The sequence below is a fragment of the Manis javanica genome, chromosome 7, assembly GCF_040802235.1.
Source record: "Manis javanica isolate MJ-LG chromosome 7, MJ_LKY, whole genome shotgun sequence".
Lineage (NCBI taxonomy): Eukaryota > Metazoa > Chordata > Mammalia > Pholidota > Manidae > Manis > Manis javanica.
Window position 1 is genome coordinate 133,329,121 of NC_133162.1, and position 17,266 is coordinate 133,346,386.

General features: G+C 41.7%; 1 protein-coding gene across 3 annotated transcripts in view; it reads right to left on the reverse strand.

Annotated features, from left to right (window-relative positions):
- The window catches only part of STK39 (serine/threonine kinase 39), a 268,447-nt gene that overhangs the window by 165,057 nt on the left and 86,124 nt on the right, over positions 1 to 17,266 (reverse strand). For all 3 annotated transcript variants that reach the window (XM_036995948.2, XM_036995950.2, XM_073241605.1), the window contains exons 6-10: positions 14,625 to 14,734; positions 14,269 to 14,370; positions 12,083 to 12,216; positions 1,994 to 2,042; positions 1,827 to 1,892 (exon numbers count right to left, since the gene is read on the reverse strand). In XM_036995948.2, coding sequence (XP_036851843.1) covers positions 1,827 to 1,892; positions 1,994 to 2,042; positions 12,083 to 12,216; positions 14,269 to 14,370; positions 14,625 to 14,734 — 461 coding nt within the window. The remainder of the gene's footprint in view (positions 1 to 1,826; positions 1,893 to 1,993; positions 2,043 to 12,082; positions 12,217 to 14,268; positions 14,371 to 14,624; positions 14,735 to 17,266) is intronic.

Here is a 17,266-nt window from a genome sequence, read left to right on the forward strand (position 1 = left end):
TTTGGCCTTCATCTGATAGGAACCCTTTTTTTTTTTAACTCCTTTTATTCGCTCCTGTGCTTGTTTTTCTTTAATTTTGGGAACCACTTTGGAACAATTAAGAGACATGATCAGAAAGTTCATCTGTGTTGGTAGCGCCTGACACAGAATGGAAAGGAGGGCTGGAGGGAGAACAGTGAGAAATCTCCAACAATTGTCCCGCAGTGTGGCAGAGGGAAACGTGGGGAGGGAGGGAGGAGGTCTCAAATATAAAAATAATGCCAGTGTTCTGAGGTCAGGTGACTGAGAGGGAGACACAGGGCTCGGGGAGGTCAGGTCTGGGAGGGAAGGCGAACCGTTCGGAAACACTGCCCTGCAGAGGCTGGAGAGAGGACCTAGGGGTGTGAAGGCAAAGCCCTGGAGAGCAAGCAGGCCTAGAAAACCCACTCTCAGGGAACGGTTACAGAATGAGAGCTGATGAAACTTCTAGCAAAGACAGCAGAGACAGAAAAAAAAAATGTTCTCTGGGGACACAAACTGCACATGCTAATGGCTTTCTAATGGCTTTTTTAGCTCGGCTGACATTTCAGGTTTCTGATCAAAACACCCCATGCTAGACTCCAGTATCCCCGAGGCTCCTCCTTCAGCCTTTGGGGTGGAGCCCTCAAATACTGGTCGGGGACTTCTACCTGCTGTGCCTCAAACCGAGGCTTTAGCTTCTCTGTGCTGCCCCTTGGGACGTGCTACTCTGATGGACCACCTGCCAAGCCTTCCCTTTTCCTCAGGTCCCACCAACCACCCTTGGCTCAGCTCTCTGTGTTGTTCACCACAGCTGTCCCCCATCCCCAGCCTGGACCCATAGCCCAGCACCCAGCCCACCCCAAAGAATCCTGTTGGTCCAGGAGACCTGCTCAGTGCCTGCACAAGCAGATCACTTCTTAAAGTCTGTTTTGAAAGCAATTCAAAAGCATTAGCTAAATGCATTTTGCTATGTTTTAGAAAAGGCAATGTCTGGAAGTTAACGCTCAAAGTTACTTAACCTAAGCATGATGAGATGCAATCTCTAAGGCATATTTCTTTGATGATTTTATTTATAGAGTAGACAACTCAAGATGTGTTATCAGCTTTTCCTGTATTAACTGTAAAAGGGGAAAAAAGGACATCCCTTTCTAAATCCATGACTACATAAATATTTTTAATTATAAATCGCTAATAAAATTTTAAAAGAAACTATAAACCAAACCGGATGTTAAATTTTTTTAGGTTTCATGCCATAATGGAAGCAGTAATTACAAATAAACAAAACTCTGGATAAATACATAAATAAATATACACAAACATACATACCATTTAAAAAATCTAAAATCTAGAATGGGAAGTTTTTCAGGTAATCATTAACATAACTTAGTTAATAAAAGGTAGACTACAATAGGAGCCATACATCTTTTATAAGGATAAAACCTATATCCCACAGATGCTGAAAATAACCATTAAAAACAAGTTTTGTTTTTCATTTTGTCATTTCAGACTGTTTAAAAAATGGCTGTTCCGTTTCTGTAAAATGCAGGTGAAGGGTATTTTACCTCTTAAATCTCATTACAGTCCCCTCCCCTCTGGCCTTTGAGCAAAGCTGATAAATGAAAAAATGAAAACATTTGAGTTCCACATGTTTCCACACCCAAGCACATAACAGCAAGCTGAGATCCAAAAGGCAAAACTCGGGTGTCTGAAGTTATCACTAAGCAGATAACCTCTAAATAACACATCCTGAGTCCGTGGAAATGTTTTCCCTTCTCCCAACGGGCTCCACTTCCCTGGGGGGCCGCGGGGCCGCGGGCAGCACTCACCTTTTTGGCTCTCTGGGCTATGTCCGGCGTTCTTGTAAGCAGCTTCTCAATCAGGTACTCTCTGTTCTGCAAAACAAACATTCCACACAGTTTAACATCAAATATGATAGTAGAAATTCACAGTGATTTCAAAATAGCAGATTTACTTGGGTTTTTAAACATGTTACCTTGGCTTTCTGGAAGAATTTGCATTTTAAAAGTTCTGCTGCTGTGGGCCTGAAAGATCAATAATAAATTAAAGTTGAAACAATGACCACTCAATAATTACACTGCCTTGATGAAATGACTCAATCCTAGAGTATTTCTGAAGACCAGTTTTAGGAACAGCAAAACCAGAACCTAAATTAATCATGAGCAGCAACTCAATACAATGGTGCCCATTTTCTAGTTCTTTCCAAACATCTCTGCTGCAAGATTCATCAACTCCTATAAGTTAAATATGTGGGGCAGGATCAATTTTCCAGCCTTGTTCCTTACACTTCACTGAGCAAATTCACTGCTTCTAAAAGGTGGCAGACTGACACGTCTGTGAGCTAAATTCCTGTATTTATTAAGAAGCTATACAAGATGCAATATGACCCTGTTACAGAAAACTACAGTCTGTTGTTATTCTGTGACTCCCCAAAAGTAGCAGTTACTGCAAAGGGTCCACATTATCCTGAGCACAAGCTCTGAGTAACCCTGTCTCAAGTGTACACGGAAGACTGTTTTTCAGGGGAGAGTAAATGCGACGTTGATTAATAAAATGCAAATTCACTTAAAAGCATTACTGGATGGGTCTGATGCTATCCTGATGGTGTCACTTAACCTGTTCTTCTACCCTCTACCTTCTATCAGCTGAGAGTCAGGTCTCAAGGCTTGATTAGGTTCCACCAAGTCTTTGGGGAAAGAATATTTGATAGATGATATGCTTTACAGCTCTTCCTGAAGCATGTTAGAGGCATACACAGTGAGCTTATTTAACTGGAGTAATGCTAACTTTAGCCAATTCATCCCCAGACCCAAGACCTCCCCACTGTAAGAGTGTATTTCCCCCTCTCCCGCTGGCAAGCATTCTGTCCGGCGACACTCTGGCATCGTATGAATATCCTATTCCCCGAGACCTGTCATCCAATAGTTGTAGCATCTCTGCCTTAAAAAATTATTCCACAGGAGGCAAAATACTGATTTTCTACTGCAATCATTCCTTCTATTTGTATTAACTGACATTCTTCCATAGAGAATAGCTTCCTTTATCAAAGTTCTTTCTAAAAAAATGCAGCCATGCAGTAAGAATCAGAAAAATCTACAGTATAGGGCAGTCAGCAAACCAACTGGCCTCATCTCTTCAAAAAGTCAGTGACCAGAGGAGAGGGGACTGTCCTAGACGAAAACAGACTTCAAGAAACAACACCAAATGTGCACGACCCTTGCCAGAATCCTGCATTTGAGGGGGAAAGTGAAGAAGCTACAAAAAGCAATTGGAAATAAAGATAAGTGAATACTCTGGGGTATCAGGCAATTTTAGGAAATTACTGTTCATTTTCTCATGTGTGGAAAAGTACTGCGGTTATGTAGGAACATGTCTTTATTTGTAGAGAATGCAAGCTGAAGTATTAAGTATGTTACTTTCAAACTGTTAGCAAATAAAATGTAGATAAATAGATACAGCAGACACAGAAAATGTGAATAACTGTTGAATCTAAGTGGTGGTATTGAAGTAAACACTGTACTATTTTTTTTTTTTACCTTTTCTGTACATTTCAAATTTTTCATAATAAAAAGATTTTAGAATGGGGGGAGGGAAGCATTACTGAGTATCACTCAGTATTCTCTCCACGGTGATGACCAGAGGTACAGATAAAATGCTGTGCTGAGGGGATGCCAATTTAAGAAGAGTCTTCAGACTTGGAAAGATTGGGATCTGCTGCTCTGGAACTAGGCAACGTCATAAAGTGCGTCACTTTAGAAAGCACGTTAAGTCTACGGGGTCACAAACTTTATTGCTGTGCAAAGAAATTTCCTAGTTTAACTGTTATCACTCTTTTCCTCCATTTCAAGTGGAACACTGGTGACAGGAACCTGACAGAGAGGCCAGGCCACCGCGGTGCCCAGCTGCTAACTGCTACTGGCTTTCGGTAAATAAAGGTCTAATCAACAAGAGGGGCACGTTTTACATTTAGTGTGCCACACACCCCCTCAGCTCATTGAGATTCACAAATTTGTACCTTGTTAGGCACTAGAACTAAGCATGACACAACTATTTTACATGATTTAACTCGGGCTGTTATTTCAATGTGCACTCTTGCTGACCTTCAGAATGTTTGTGGCCTCCAGCTAATCCACACTCATCCCTCCATCTTGCAGTGAACATTTAATGAGCATCTACTATTTGTCAGGCCTGATGCCAGGGGCTAGACTTACTACAGTGAATATGACAGACAGAATGACTACCTTTAACAACGTCAAACCTAGCAGAGAGGAGCTCGAGGGCGCTGCTAGATGGCAAGAGGGGCCCCGAACAGGCAAACAGTGGCACTGTGTTTGGGTGGAAGCAGCGGGAGAGCCACCACCCTCTCCCCACAGGGAACACGCGGGCCCTTACACTGGGCAAAGCCTGGGGTCATGTCTGGTGCCTCACAACATGAAACAAAATTTAGAAAACCAAGAGGCATACAAAATAACTTCGACTTCATTTTTTTTTAAGTGAAAAGAAACCCAAGAAAATCAAGCTGATTATGCAACTCTAGGCCACCCTCTTCACCTCTGGCCCATACAGTTACAAAAGCCCCCCAGCTAGGCTCTCTGCCACCTCTTTCTCCCATCGCCCACACTGCTCAGAGAGTCAGCGTCTACAGAAAGCCAGTCCTGACCCACCTACTGACGCTTCCGGCCTCCCTTACCTCCGCACCCCAGGGGAACCCCATCTGCCGACTACCTGCATCCTCACCCATCCCTTGCTCTTTCATGACAATACACACGCTGCTTTTCTCGCTTTAAAATGTTTTGTAACCAATGGGCACAGCCTTTGCATCAGTCAAGAGCCAACTGAAATGCCACCCAGCTTCCACGGCACCTTCCCCGGCTCCTGCAAGTAGAATTCATTGCTCCCTACGTGATGCTCACACACCTACCTACCCACACTCGCATTCTATAATTATCTATTCTCATGTCTCCCTGCCTCGGCCCCACGAGCTTAGAAACTTCTCCAAGACAGGGAACACACAGTATTCATTTCTGTATCCCCAATGCCTGGCGCAGACCAGAAAACTATAGCTCGATATCATACCATCATCAAACATGGGGTTAAAGTAAGGCTACTTGACTTTTGGACACTCCTGGCCTTCCCACAACTCCTTTGGGGCTGGATTTAGTCAGCACCAAATCCCAAGCATCGATCCAATGCAGTAGGGAACTGGAGAATGCTGCGCTGAAAATGAAAGACTCACGTTCAGAAAACAGGAAGCATTAAGTCTGTGCGCGACGGGGGCACGAAGGTGGAGAGCCAAACGCTTCCCCTTCTCCTTTGCACGGCTGCGTCCTGCCTCCTCCTCCTGCACACTGAGGGGCCAGTGTAGGACCAATGCAGAAAGAAGGCTGGGGGATGCCAGACACACCTTGAGATACAGAGCTGGGAAAATACTTTCCCTTCCCCAGCAAGATCATCTCTGTGGCAAGCAAAACTGTAAAGGGGAAAAGCATGCAGCAGAGAAAACTTTCTCTGTATTCTCTAGTCTTAGCCTTCATCGAAAATATAGAAACACAATGACGTAAGAAATGAGAAATCACTGAAAGAAGCTACATCCCTTTTTATAGGCTTAATATTTATGTTAAATAATAGGCAATTTCTACTCCATACAGAGAAGAACTAAAAAGCAGGTCCTTTGCATGCTCAAATCAGCTCAAGTGTCTACACGCTGGAGTAAAATCCTACATAAGAAAGTTTGACAAAATGAAACTGGAAGAATGAAGAAAATGAGCGAGGGAACAACCGAATAGAAAGTACACGAAAATACGAGGCACATGCAGCCCATCTGACTTTGGTTGGTGTTTTGTTTGCATGTTTGTTAGTTTGAATTTCATGCTATAGCGACCAGCAGTGCGGGGTTAATGTGGAGCCATCAGCACTGCCTGCCTCTTAGCTACCTGAGTACAAGGGAAGTACCTTTGCAAGCACACTTATGTCATACAGCGCTGCTAACAATTGCCAAGAAATACAATGTAATGTAAGTACAAACACTGCTTTACAAGAACAACTAAAATGCTATACCAGCAAGCAAAATAATGGTCCAGACTTTAAAAGATGATTCAGTTTAAAATCCTTAAAAACAATGCAGTGGCCTTTAAGTACCAACATTCTCAGAAGAAAACCTCTTAAAGGATTCAGCTAATACATATGAATGAACTAAAGTCCACTGAGACTTAAAATGATTTTCAAAAGAGGAATATGATTCAGTTTAAACAGTCTGACAATTTGCATTATAAATTTCTAACAGCTCATTGACCTCAGGCAGAGCTGCATTTTATAATGCCTCCCCTCCCCCAAAAGAAGTATTTAAATTTCATTCATTTCTAATGGACTCATCTGTGCAGCATTCAGCCCTTGCTGCTCCAAGAAAATGCTGGTTCCTTTTATAGTTGCCATCCATGGGAAGTATGTAATCTACAAGACTAAGGCTCATTCTTTTTTCAAGGAATAGCGAAGTGTTCTGTATGTAAATACAAGCAACTCTTCATCTTTGCCAAAGCAGGGCACAGACTCATGAGGCAAAGAGCTCCAGCGCCTCAGCTCCCTCTTATTAGGTAAGTTCCCTGAGCTCTCAAGGTTGACAGAAAGCCCAGCTCCTCCCCAACTAGCCGGAGGGCTCCTGCATATAAGAGCGAATCTGTCTTGGCCACTGTTCCCCTGTGATATGTTTCCATTCATCGCTAAAAAGGTACTCAGCGAGACCAGAGTTTGGGTACCAGTCAACTGTTTTCAGATGATAAGCAGGCGATTTCTGTGCAGGCAACAGAAATAAATATAAATATCGGAAATCTTGCACAAATTAACTCCTCAACCCAGGAGAACCTGGTTTGTCTCTGAAACTCTTTTCAGAGTCCAAAATTATCTCCAAATTGCGAGCTCCTCGTTGTCTCCAGTTGTTCAAGAAAATACCAGAGTATGTACTACACACTAGACACTGTGGATGCAAGATGCAGAGATAAGAGGCACACATTCTCCTTCTAAAACACTTGCACACTCATGGGAAACTGGATGTGTGGGACAGTAAATAGACACAGTGTGATGAATGCTACAAGAGATTATCTTGTCCATACTATAACAGAGATGTATCTTCTAACATAGTGAAAGAAAACTCAAATTTGCAATACCTCCACTAGGTCAGGGAGAAAAGGGTGAAAAACAAATGGCCAGTGTCCCAATTTCCTGAATAGTTAGGAACCTCCAGGCACTGTGGCTTCCTCGATCAAGTGCATTACCTCACTCCAGCCCCACAGCAATCCTATGAAATAGGTGTTATTAGGGCCATTTTACAGACAAGGAAACTAGGTCCTGCAAAGGATGATAAAGTAGAGCTAGGAATCTCACCCAAATGTACCCAGCTCACCAAATGCACGAAGATGGGGCCTTTGAATTAAGTGTTGAGGGCAGGTAATAGGGGGACGGAACAAGAGGAAGAAGCCTTGGGCAACATAAGCAAAGGCAAAGAAGACAGGAAATACGCATGATTGCTTTCAGAACTGTGCAGCACTTGAATGTTTACTTATTAACTCAGTAATGAATGGCTGCCTTAAAATTGCACCTTATATAATAAATAATTCAACAGTATTGCTCTCTTCCACCCTCACATTTCACGAATGTTTTTCCCCCAAACTTCCCACATCCATGTCTTCTCACTAAAACAAAGTCTGTGCTCCGCTACCATCTCTAACTGTTTCTCATAGAGGCGGCTGCACAGTAGTGGAGGACAGACCATGGTACACAGAGAACGTCTGCAAGAAGTCCTTAAACGACTAATACTTTGTAAATCAATACCGTTACTAAGAGAACACCGAAAGAAACACTAAGAATTTGAATCTATGGTGTATGGCTCCTTTCTAAAAGATTTTTTTTTATTGTTACTTTTTGGTGGGGTGGCAGGACCCTGATATTTGAGCTCATATAATCAGTAAAACCTGAAAAGACTTTCAAGATTATTACTAAGGACGGTTTGTTATTTCTTATTGAAATTGTTATTTCAATTGCATTAGGTATTTATATATATATAGCTTATATATATATAAATATAACATATTGTGATCTAATCTATCTTGGCCAAACTACAAATCACCTAAAGAAATAATACTGTTATATCATTAAGTACAGTAGTAAGTCTCCCCTTCAGAACCATTTTCTGAAAGAGCTTGAATTGTGCAACATTACATGTCACCACCACTAGGTGGCACCGCAACTAGTTTGAGAAGCGCCAAGACCATGGGTAATCACCTAGTGCCAAGGGAAGACAGGCACGGGGACCTCAGAGATACAGGGGGTTTGCTTCCAGACCACGGCAATAAAGCGAATGCTGCAGCAAAGAAGCCAAATGAATGTTTTGGTGCCCACTGCATATAAAAGTTATGGTTCCACTCTACTGGAGTCTATTAAGTACACAAAAGCATTACATCTAAAAAAAAAATGTATATATCTTAATGAAAAAGCACTTCATGGCTAAAAATTGCTAACTATCATCTGAGCTTTCAGGGAGTCATAAATTTTTGCTGATAGAGGGGCTTGCTGCCATACTGATGGCTGCTGCCCCATCAGCAGGTGGTTGCTGAAGGCTGGGGTGCCTCCAGCAATTTTTTCAATTAAGACAACAATTAAGTGTGCAGCATGGACAGACTCTTCCTTTCATGAGGGAATGCGGCTTGACAGCACTGTACCCACAGTAGAACTTCTTTCAAATTGGAGTCAATCCTCTCAATCCCGCTGCAGCTTCATCAACCCCCTTCATGGAATATTCTAAATCCTTGGTTGTCATCAACGATCTTCACAGCAACGTCACCAGGAGTAGCTTCCATCTTAAGAAACCACTTTGTTTGCTCTTCTATAAGAAGCAATTCCTCAGCCATTCAAGTCTGATCCTGAGATGCAGCAGTTCAGTCCCCTCTTCAGGCCACACTTCCAATTCTAATTCTTTTGCAATTTCCACCATATCTGCGGTTACTTCCTCCACTGAAGTCTTGAACTCCTCAAGGTCATCCATGAAAGTTGGCACCAACTCTTCCCAAACTCCTGCTAATGTTAGTATTTTGACCTCTTCCCATGAATCACAAATGATCCAGAAGGATGACTCCTTTCCAGAAAGTTTTCAACTGGCTTTGCCCACAGCCATCAAAGGAATTACTGTCTATGGCAGCTATAGCCTTACAAAATGTATTTCTTCAATAATGAGACTTGCAAGTCAAAATGACTCCTTGATCCATGGTCTGCAGAACAGATGTTGTGTTAGTAGACAGGAAAACAACTTTCCATCAGAGCTCTTGTGTGGCCGGGTGCACTGTGAATGAGCAAGAATATTTTGAAAGGAATCTTTTTTCCTGAGCAGTAGGTCTCAACACTGTGTTTAAAATATTTAGTAAAGCATGTTACAAACAGACATGCTGTCACCCAGGCTTCATTGTTCCATTGATAGAGCACAGGAAGAGTCAATTTACCATAATTTTAAGGGCCCTAAAATTTTCAGAATGATGAGTGAACACTGGCTTCAACTTTAAGTCACCCTCTGCATTAGCTCCTAACAAGAGAGTCAGTCTGTCCTTTGAAGCTTTGAAGCCAGGCTTTGACTTTTCCTCTCCAGCTATGAAAATCCTAGATGGCTTCTTCTTTCAATAGAAGGCTGTTTAGGCTACATTAAAAGTCTGCGGTGTAGCACCTTCATGAATGACCTGAGCTGGATCTTTTGGGTAACTCGCTGCAGCTTCTCCATCAGCACTTGCTGCTTCCACCGCACTTTTATGTTATGGAGACGCTTCTTTCCTTAAACCTCATGAACCAACGCCCGCTCGCTTCCAGCGTTTCTCCGGTAGCTTCCTTCCCTCTCTCAGCCTTCATAGAATCGAAGAGAGTTAGGGCCTTGCTCTGGATTAATCTTGGTTCAAGGGAATACTGTGGCTGCTTTGATCTCTCCAGACCACTCAAACTTTCTCCATATCAGCAATAAGGCTGCTTCACTTTCTTATCAATCACGTGCTCACTGAAATAGCACTTTTAATCTCCTGCAAGAGCTTTTCCTTCGCATTCACAACTTGGCTAACTGTTCGATGTAAGAGGCCTAGCTTTCAGCCCATCTCGGCTTTTGACCTGCCTTGGTCACAAAGCTTAATCATTTCTAGCTTTTGATTTAAAGTGATGGATGGGCGACTATTCCTTTCACTTAAACACTTAGAGGCCATTATGGTGTTATAAACTGACCTAATTCCAATATTGTTCTGTCTCAGGAAATGGGGCGGGCCTGAGGAGAGGAAGAAAGATGGGGGAACCCCGGTCCAGGGAACAGCCAGAACACACACACTTATCAACTGAGCTTGCCAGGTTACATGGGTGCGGTTCATTGTGCCCTAAAACAATTAAAATGGCAAAACATCAAAGATCACTGATCAGAGATCCCCACAACAAATATGGTAATAAAACACAAAAGACTGAAATATTAAGAGAATTACCAAAATGTGACACAGAGACGGGAGTGAGCAAATGCTGTTGGAAAATGGCACTAATAGACTTGCTCAGCACAGGGTTGCCACCAACCTTCAATTTTTTAAAAAAAAAAACATTATCTGCAGAACAAAATAAGGCAAAGTATAAGAAAACAAGGTACACCTACACTTCTCTCAGTGGGTTTGGAGGACCAAATTCTGTTTCCTTGCCTTGGTGATACCAAAAATTTATGTCTGGAGATGACACCAAACACAGGCGAAGGAAGCAAGTGTTCCAGAACAAAATTAGAATCTAAGAGCATTTCACCCAACAGGACAGTGAAGAGGTGACCTCCAGGAAAGGTCACTGTAACTTTGGAGGAAAAAATAAGCCCTACAGATCAAATGCAAAGGGTTTGCTTAAACCAAGATGTTTAAGAAGCACCAGCTTACAAGTGTGACAAAATAATCATCCCTTTACAATAAATAATTTCAAGAGGCTTAATATACACAGTCTTCAGGCCCGACTCCTAGAGAAAGGTGACGGATACAGAAAAGATTCAAGGCAAATTCCATGAAAAGTAATGGGATGAAGAGAGTAGCTACAAGTGGGTAAAATAATGCAGATGGTGTTTGCTCTAAAGAAGGGTAGGCTTACTCAAACAGCAGATAACTGTGTAAAGGTGAAAGGCTTAAACTTCATAAAGAATTTAAAATAAAAATAAAGGAATCCTTCCCTGAAAAAGAAAGTTTCAGAAGAAAAGCCAGTATTTATGTCTTAAAGTGTAAGTATCAAATAGGACCCTCGGGCGATGAGGCTGTAACCTCTCACAGGCCTCTGCAGGCCTGCAATCTACGCTCACTCTGTTAGGACAGCCCTGCACAGGGACCCTACCCGGGCAATGCTGCGGCTGGTTCGATCACTCCTGTTTTCCTTTAAGCGGTAGAGGCCCTGGGCTCTATTATCACCACCCAGGATATTTGTAAGTCACAGAAATCAAGAAAGAGGAAACAAACCGAGAAAACAGACACAGTACAGGGCAGGGCAATAACCCAAGAATAAAGAGGAAATACTAAAGTTACTTATTTGCTATTTATGTTGTGATCAATCTTTCTAATGTAAAAATCTTAATCTTCTTTACTGATCATCTTTTAAACAGCACCACTAACTTGTTCTGCAGCTCAAAGGCAGCTCATGCAGAATTCAACAGCCCTGCCTGGCTCAGACCAGAGCTAGCAGGATATTCACCTCCTCAGAGGCCAGCTCAGCCCTGGCACTCAGGTGGAGCATTAGCCCAGCTTCTGAAAGTGCAGCCGACAATTTCTTTTGATTTCTGTTTTCCTTCATTTCCTTTGGTGACAGAGCCCTCAACTTACATAACAACAAATCTTACAAACTCTAAAAATTTCCCTCTGCCCACCCCTCATCCTCACTTCTCTCACTCTTGGGCCCACGCTGCCTTCCACTAACAGGTTGGAAATCGGGGCCAGAACAGGACTTCCCCTGAATGAGAGGACATTTGAGGCGCCTTCTCCCCGTCCACCCACAAAGCTGTCATGACTCAGACCAGGTTACTAGCTCCTCCACACATTTGACATACCTTTTGGAAGGGTCTTTCTGAAGACACAGTGAAAGTAATTTTCTAAAGGACTTGCCGTACTTTTTCATCATTTCCTTATCCTCTACTCCGGTTTCTAAAGTGGGTGGATCATTTTGCAAAGTCAACATTAACACCTGCAACAAAAACACACAGGAAGACATAATCTCAGTAGAGCAATTCTTACAACTGAGTTTTTAATGCTTCATAAAGCCTCAAAGACAGTCCTTGATCAGACACAAATGTGCTTTCCCAAGATTTTAGCTTCCAAGAAAGCGGGTATTCAAAGCACTCCCCTCTGCAAATCGGTTCGTGGGCCCTTTAACCTTTTTGTTATTCCACTGACAGAACTTATAAAATCTGCTCTGTGGGTTAAGAATGATCTCCCAAAGCGAGCAGCCCAGGGCGTCCTGGGAAGTGGTATCACACAGCCTTAGCCTTGAGGAGCGCGCAGTTCCCCATGGGCTTAGTGCAGGCGGGGCCCTTCCCTTCCCCTGGGAGAGGGGCTGGCAGAGGGGAGGGCGAGAGAGGCCCAGGGCAGCCAGGTCATTCATACGTAAGGGACTGCCTGTACTGGAGCTTCTGTGACACAGTGCCAGCCCTAGGAAATAAATACACATCTTCCCAGGAGTTAATACATGATTTCCTTTTCTTTTTTTTTTTTTTTGAGAAAACATGCAGAGAACTGCTTAAAGGCTGGGCAAAATTGAGTCAGTAAGGCACTGAAAAGCCAAAATACAAGAGTGTTATTAAAAGCCACGACCACAGCCAAAGGCCCATGCTGCTTTCGAAGGGGGACAAAACAAAATCAAAATACTCCTTCAAATCAAAAAAGGGAAAAAAGTCCACCGTAAGATCAAAATGATTTGCTTAAAAAAAGGGTAGAATCTGCAGTAAGCTATTGACCTATGAAATGACTAAACCTCATTAATGCATAAATCAGCCTTAATTTATGCAAATACTATACACGCCAAAACTCCTCAAACACTCTCGGATGTGTGAACAGATGAAGGATTAAAGTGAGAGTTTATAGCTGGTGGAGGTAACAGCAATCAGAGGAAAGTGGGGGGACTGAGAGTCTGGGGAAACTCCTGCAGGACTTGAAACGGTAGGAGCAATGTAGCTTTAGATTCGGGTGGGAAACACTTATGAGGTGGGGGAAGAAAGGAAACAAGAAATACAAAAGAATACAGAAAAACCAGGTGGAAGAAAAAGTTCTCAAGAGCTGCTTCAGGGCTTCTTCTCTAAAAGATCATTTCAATTGTTTACACCTCAACTTTAAATTTTCTGTTATCAAAATCAGGTATGTATACAGATACCCCCAAATCTTGGCTATCTTAAAATATGTATATAAGTGTATAGAGAAAAATAATGTAACAAATTACACTAAAATCTTAATAAGGATTGTCTGTGGCTAAATATGGATTACTTTCTTTATATTTGTTCTTCCAAATTTTCTATGATAAGAATGCATTAACTTTTTCACCAGTAAAAATTACTTTAACATTTTTTTTAATCCTTCTGCGTCTTTTGTAATCCTCCTAAGTTTTTCCAATATTTTCCTAGAAAAAGTGAAAACAAACACAGACCACATTCTCTGTAAAATACTGTTATATAAATTTCCACTAAACTATTTCAGCCTCAAAACAAAACCTAGCTGGGTAAGTTAGGCCTAATACCACATCTCAGAACTAAGAGAAATGATGTAGGCTGGTTAAAAATGTACAAAAATCTGAAAATAGTATCCAAATGTATGTTATTTCCTAAAAACACATTTCCAATGAGTCACTAACACAACACTGCACGAACAGGGGTGAAATGTTATAGACCATTTTTAAAAAAAGACCTAAAAATTTGGGAACTCTATCTGCAAAGATGTCACTATAAACTATGTTTAGGTTGCTTGGGGGCTGGGAGGGTTCTGCTACCAAGAGAATAATGACCAGCATCTGTCACAGTTCTCAAGCTCCATCAGTCAATCAGATTCATTCTTTAGTGAGTTCTGTATGCAGAATGTAAAGCAAGCTTCAAAAGTGGGAATTTAACATTGAACCACATTTAACTTGGCTGCATTCCTCCACTAATTCTCCTCAGGTCTAAGAGAAAAATGACAGTGTTTAAGAGAATTACAGAACAGATATCGTTAAATTATATTTCAAACCCAACATGTTATTTCCGACAGTAATTACTTTCATAGGAGGATATTTGTGATAAGGCGCTGCTCCAGTTGCTAATTCAATGGCAGTTATTCCAAAACTCCACATGTCAGCCTTGAAGTCATAGCCTCTCACCTAAGAAAGGAACCAGGGAAAAACACGATTATACAGCTGACATATTACATATCATGAAGACCACTGTATGTTGGAAGTTCACAGCTGTGTATGCACACCTGATATTACTTCAGTACTGAGGCCCAGCAGTTGGGAATTAAATCCTAGTTACGTGATGCTTTCCAGTAAAATGATTGCTTTGAGTGAAATGTTAGTGTATTAATAATCTATATACTACTATACTATGTCAATCAAACCATCATTTTTTTTTTTACCTGTTCCATGACTTCAGGGGCCATCCAACATGGGGTGCCAACAAATGTTTTTCTGACTTTATTCCGGGTAACATCACCCCCTGTTGCTAAGAATGCACTTACCCCAAAATCTGAAAGGCAAAAAAAAAAAAAAAAGCCCTTATTTTATGTGAGACATTATTGCTTTTACAAATTCTGACTTATGAACACCTTTTTTTCCTAGTGAGCTTTACAACGGTGATGAACTGTTCCAACACCACGGAGCTCTCTCAGGTATAGGGCAGGGCGGCCCTGCCACCTGCTATAGCCCACACTTCCGGAGAACACCATCACGAGTAACGGGTCAGCGAGCCCACCGCGCCCAAGGCTCAGCACACCGAATTACATCTCCTGCCAAAAAGGTATCGAAAGCCCTAACTAACCATAAAGGGTCACATCAATAAAATATAAACACATTCCCCCAAAGCCCTAAGTATAAAGGGTCTTAACTTTCATGAGAACAGCACCAGAGGCCGTAAAACTAATATGTGAATAAAAAAGAAAACTATAAATGTGGTATAAAAACTCTTTACATTTTTCTTTTATGATGATGATGATTTCCCAGCCTCTTTAATTCCCTATCACCAATATTTGGGGACGGGATTTTTCTTTTTAAATATAAGATGGGTAACACCCATCTTCCACATTCTCATGCCCTTAAACAGCGCTAACACCTTAGCCAAATCGTAATGCCAAGTGCACAAACCCAGACACATAAAATCAGCATGCCCAGGTGTGCCCACATGCAGTAATCAGCACTAAAGAAGAGGCTCAGTCAGCAGAGATGGTCTTTTTCAATGTTTGCTTCCTGGGTAGTTTTCATAGGTATATAGATGGAACGGTTGGTAGAATGAAATCATCCTCTTCTGAACATCCCCAATATACACTAAGAGTCTTTTTATGAGGTGAATTATTTAGGCACACTGCATATATGTGCATGCGTATATGCCAAAAGGGTATCTGTGACGGCAGAGAAGGGAATACCCAGTGATTATCAATGCCTGCATTTCTGCTTTACTAACGGTTACAATTAGTTAATAAGTTAAAGTACCAACTACCCAGGGCTAGTCCAGACCTGCTAGTGGGAGCCACCTCAAGGACAGCTTGATAGTAAGCTAGAGAACAGTAATAAAAAAGGGTAATCAGCACTTCAAACGCTGCAGCAGATTCTGCAGCATGACCCCCTTCAAATCATTCACATGTAGCTCCCCTTTGTGGGACCTTTGCTGACTGCCAGGGTGACAAGCAATTGCCAAGGGACAACATCAAGGTCAGAAATGTGGTAGCCTTTGCTTCAGGTCCTGCAACATTAAGTTATGCAATAACCCTGGAAGCAGGTGCCTGAGTTGAAGTATGTTGACTGTTTCATTTTATTTACATTTACATTTACTCAGCTTGCAGTAAGATTTAAACGACAAGTGAGAGGACTACAAACTGACAAATAGACTTTGATCCAACTGCTACTGTCATGTTAATACTGAGCACAAGTATATCTTGAAAATGCTATGCAATTTAATTTGCATGTATGTGCTAAACTCTAAAAGTCTTTGAATTCTTATAGGGAAGTCAGAAAAATGAAGCCTTGTGAAAAGAAAACCCTGGCACCAGTGAACCTCTCTCCCACAGGTGGGAGGGGATAAACTTAATTCTCTTACAGAAGAGCTGGGTGACTGGAATCATTTGTAAGTATTTATCATATTCAGCTCGAGGAAAAGACAGCATGGCAGAGCTTTCAAAAATATTAATTCCAACTTAATCTATGTTTCTGAAAAGAAGTTCAACAATGAATCCAACATTCCATTTCTACTAAAGTAATTTTGTAACATGGTAATATTAAATATTTCATCTTTAAATAATGAAGAATATGGGTGAAAGTTGCTTTAATGAAAAATATTCTTTTAAATGCAATCAGAGCAACCCTAACTCCAAAGTCTCTTCCTAAAAGACACAATCCAGACAGAAATCCATAGTTAACATTAGATTTTCTTAAAATTCCTTAAAAATTTCTTCTGATCACATACGCCCTTTTTAAAGCTGCAAAAACAGCTGAGAAAGACATATAGTAGCAACTCATTATTGATGATACCCCTCATGATATATCTTTCATGACTCACATATTTATTCATAGCTTCCACTTAGAACACTCTCGTTAAAGTCATAAACAGATGGTTAAACATCGTTAAAGCTCAGAACAAAAATTACAGAAGCAGAAAACACCAACCCAAAATCTACTCACCCTGATGACTACAGAATAAATACACAATCTTCTCCCATGTACGGCTGATGTGTGTAGAGGACGATTTATACGTACTGAGAAACAGAACGCACTCTGACTGAAGTACATGGTGTGCTTGTGTAAACAGGAAAATTGGTACATTTTGTCGAGACAGCTTACAGACCACAGTGAGCAGGGGCTGGCGGAGCAGTGACGCGTCCCTGCTTCCTTAGGGTCACGTCTATGAGCTGGAGAGAGTGGAGCCAGACACACTCGGGTCAGACCCATGGGCATTGCTCTGGCAACATGGACCCTAAGGCTACAGCTAGCCAGCCCATCTCCCTGCCTCCAGCAGGAACCGCATCCAACTGGAAAGGATGCCGCCATCCTGGGGCCTAAACGGCTCTGA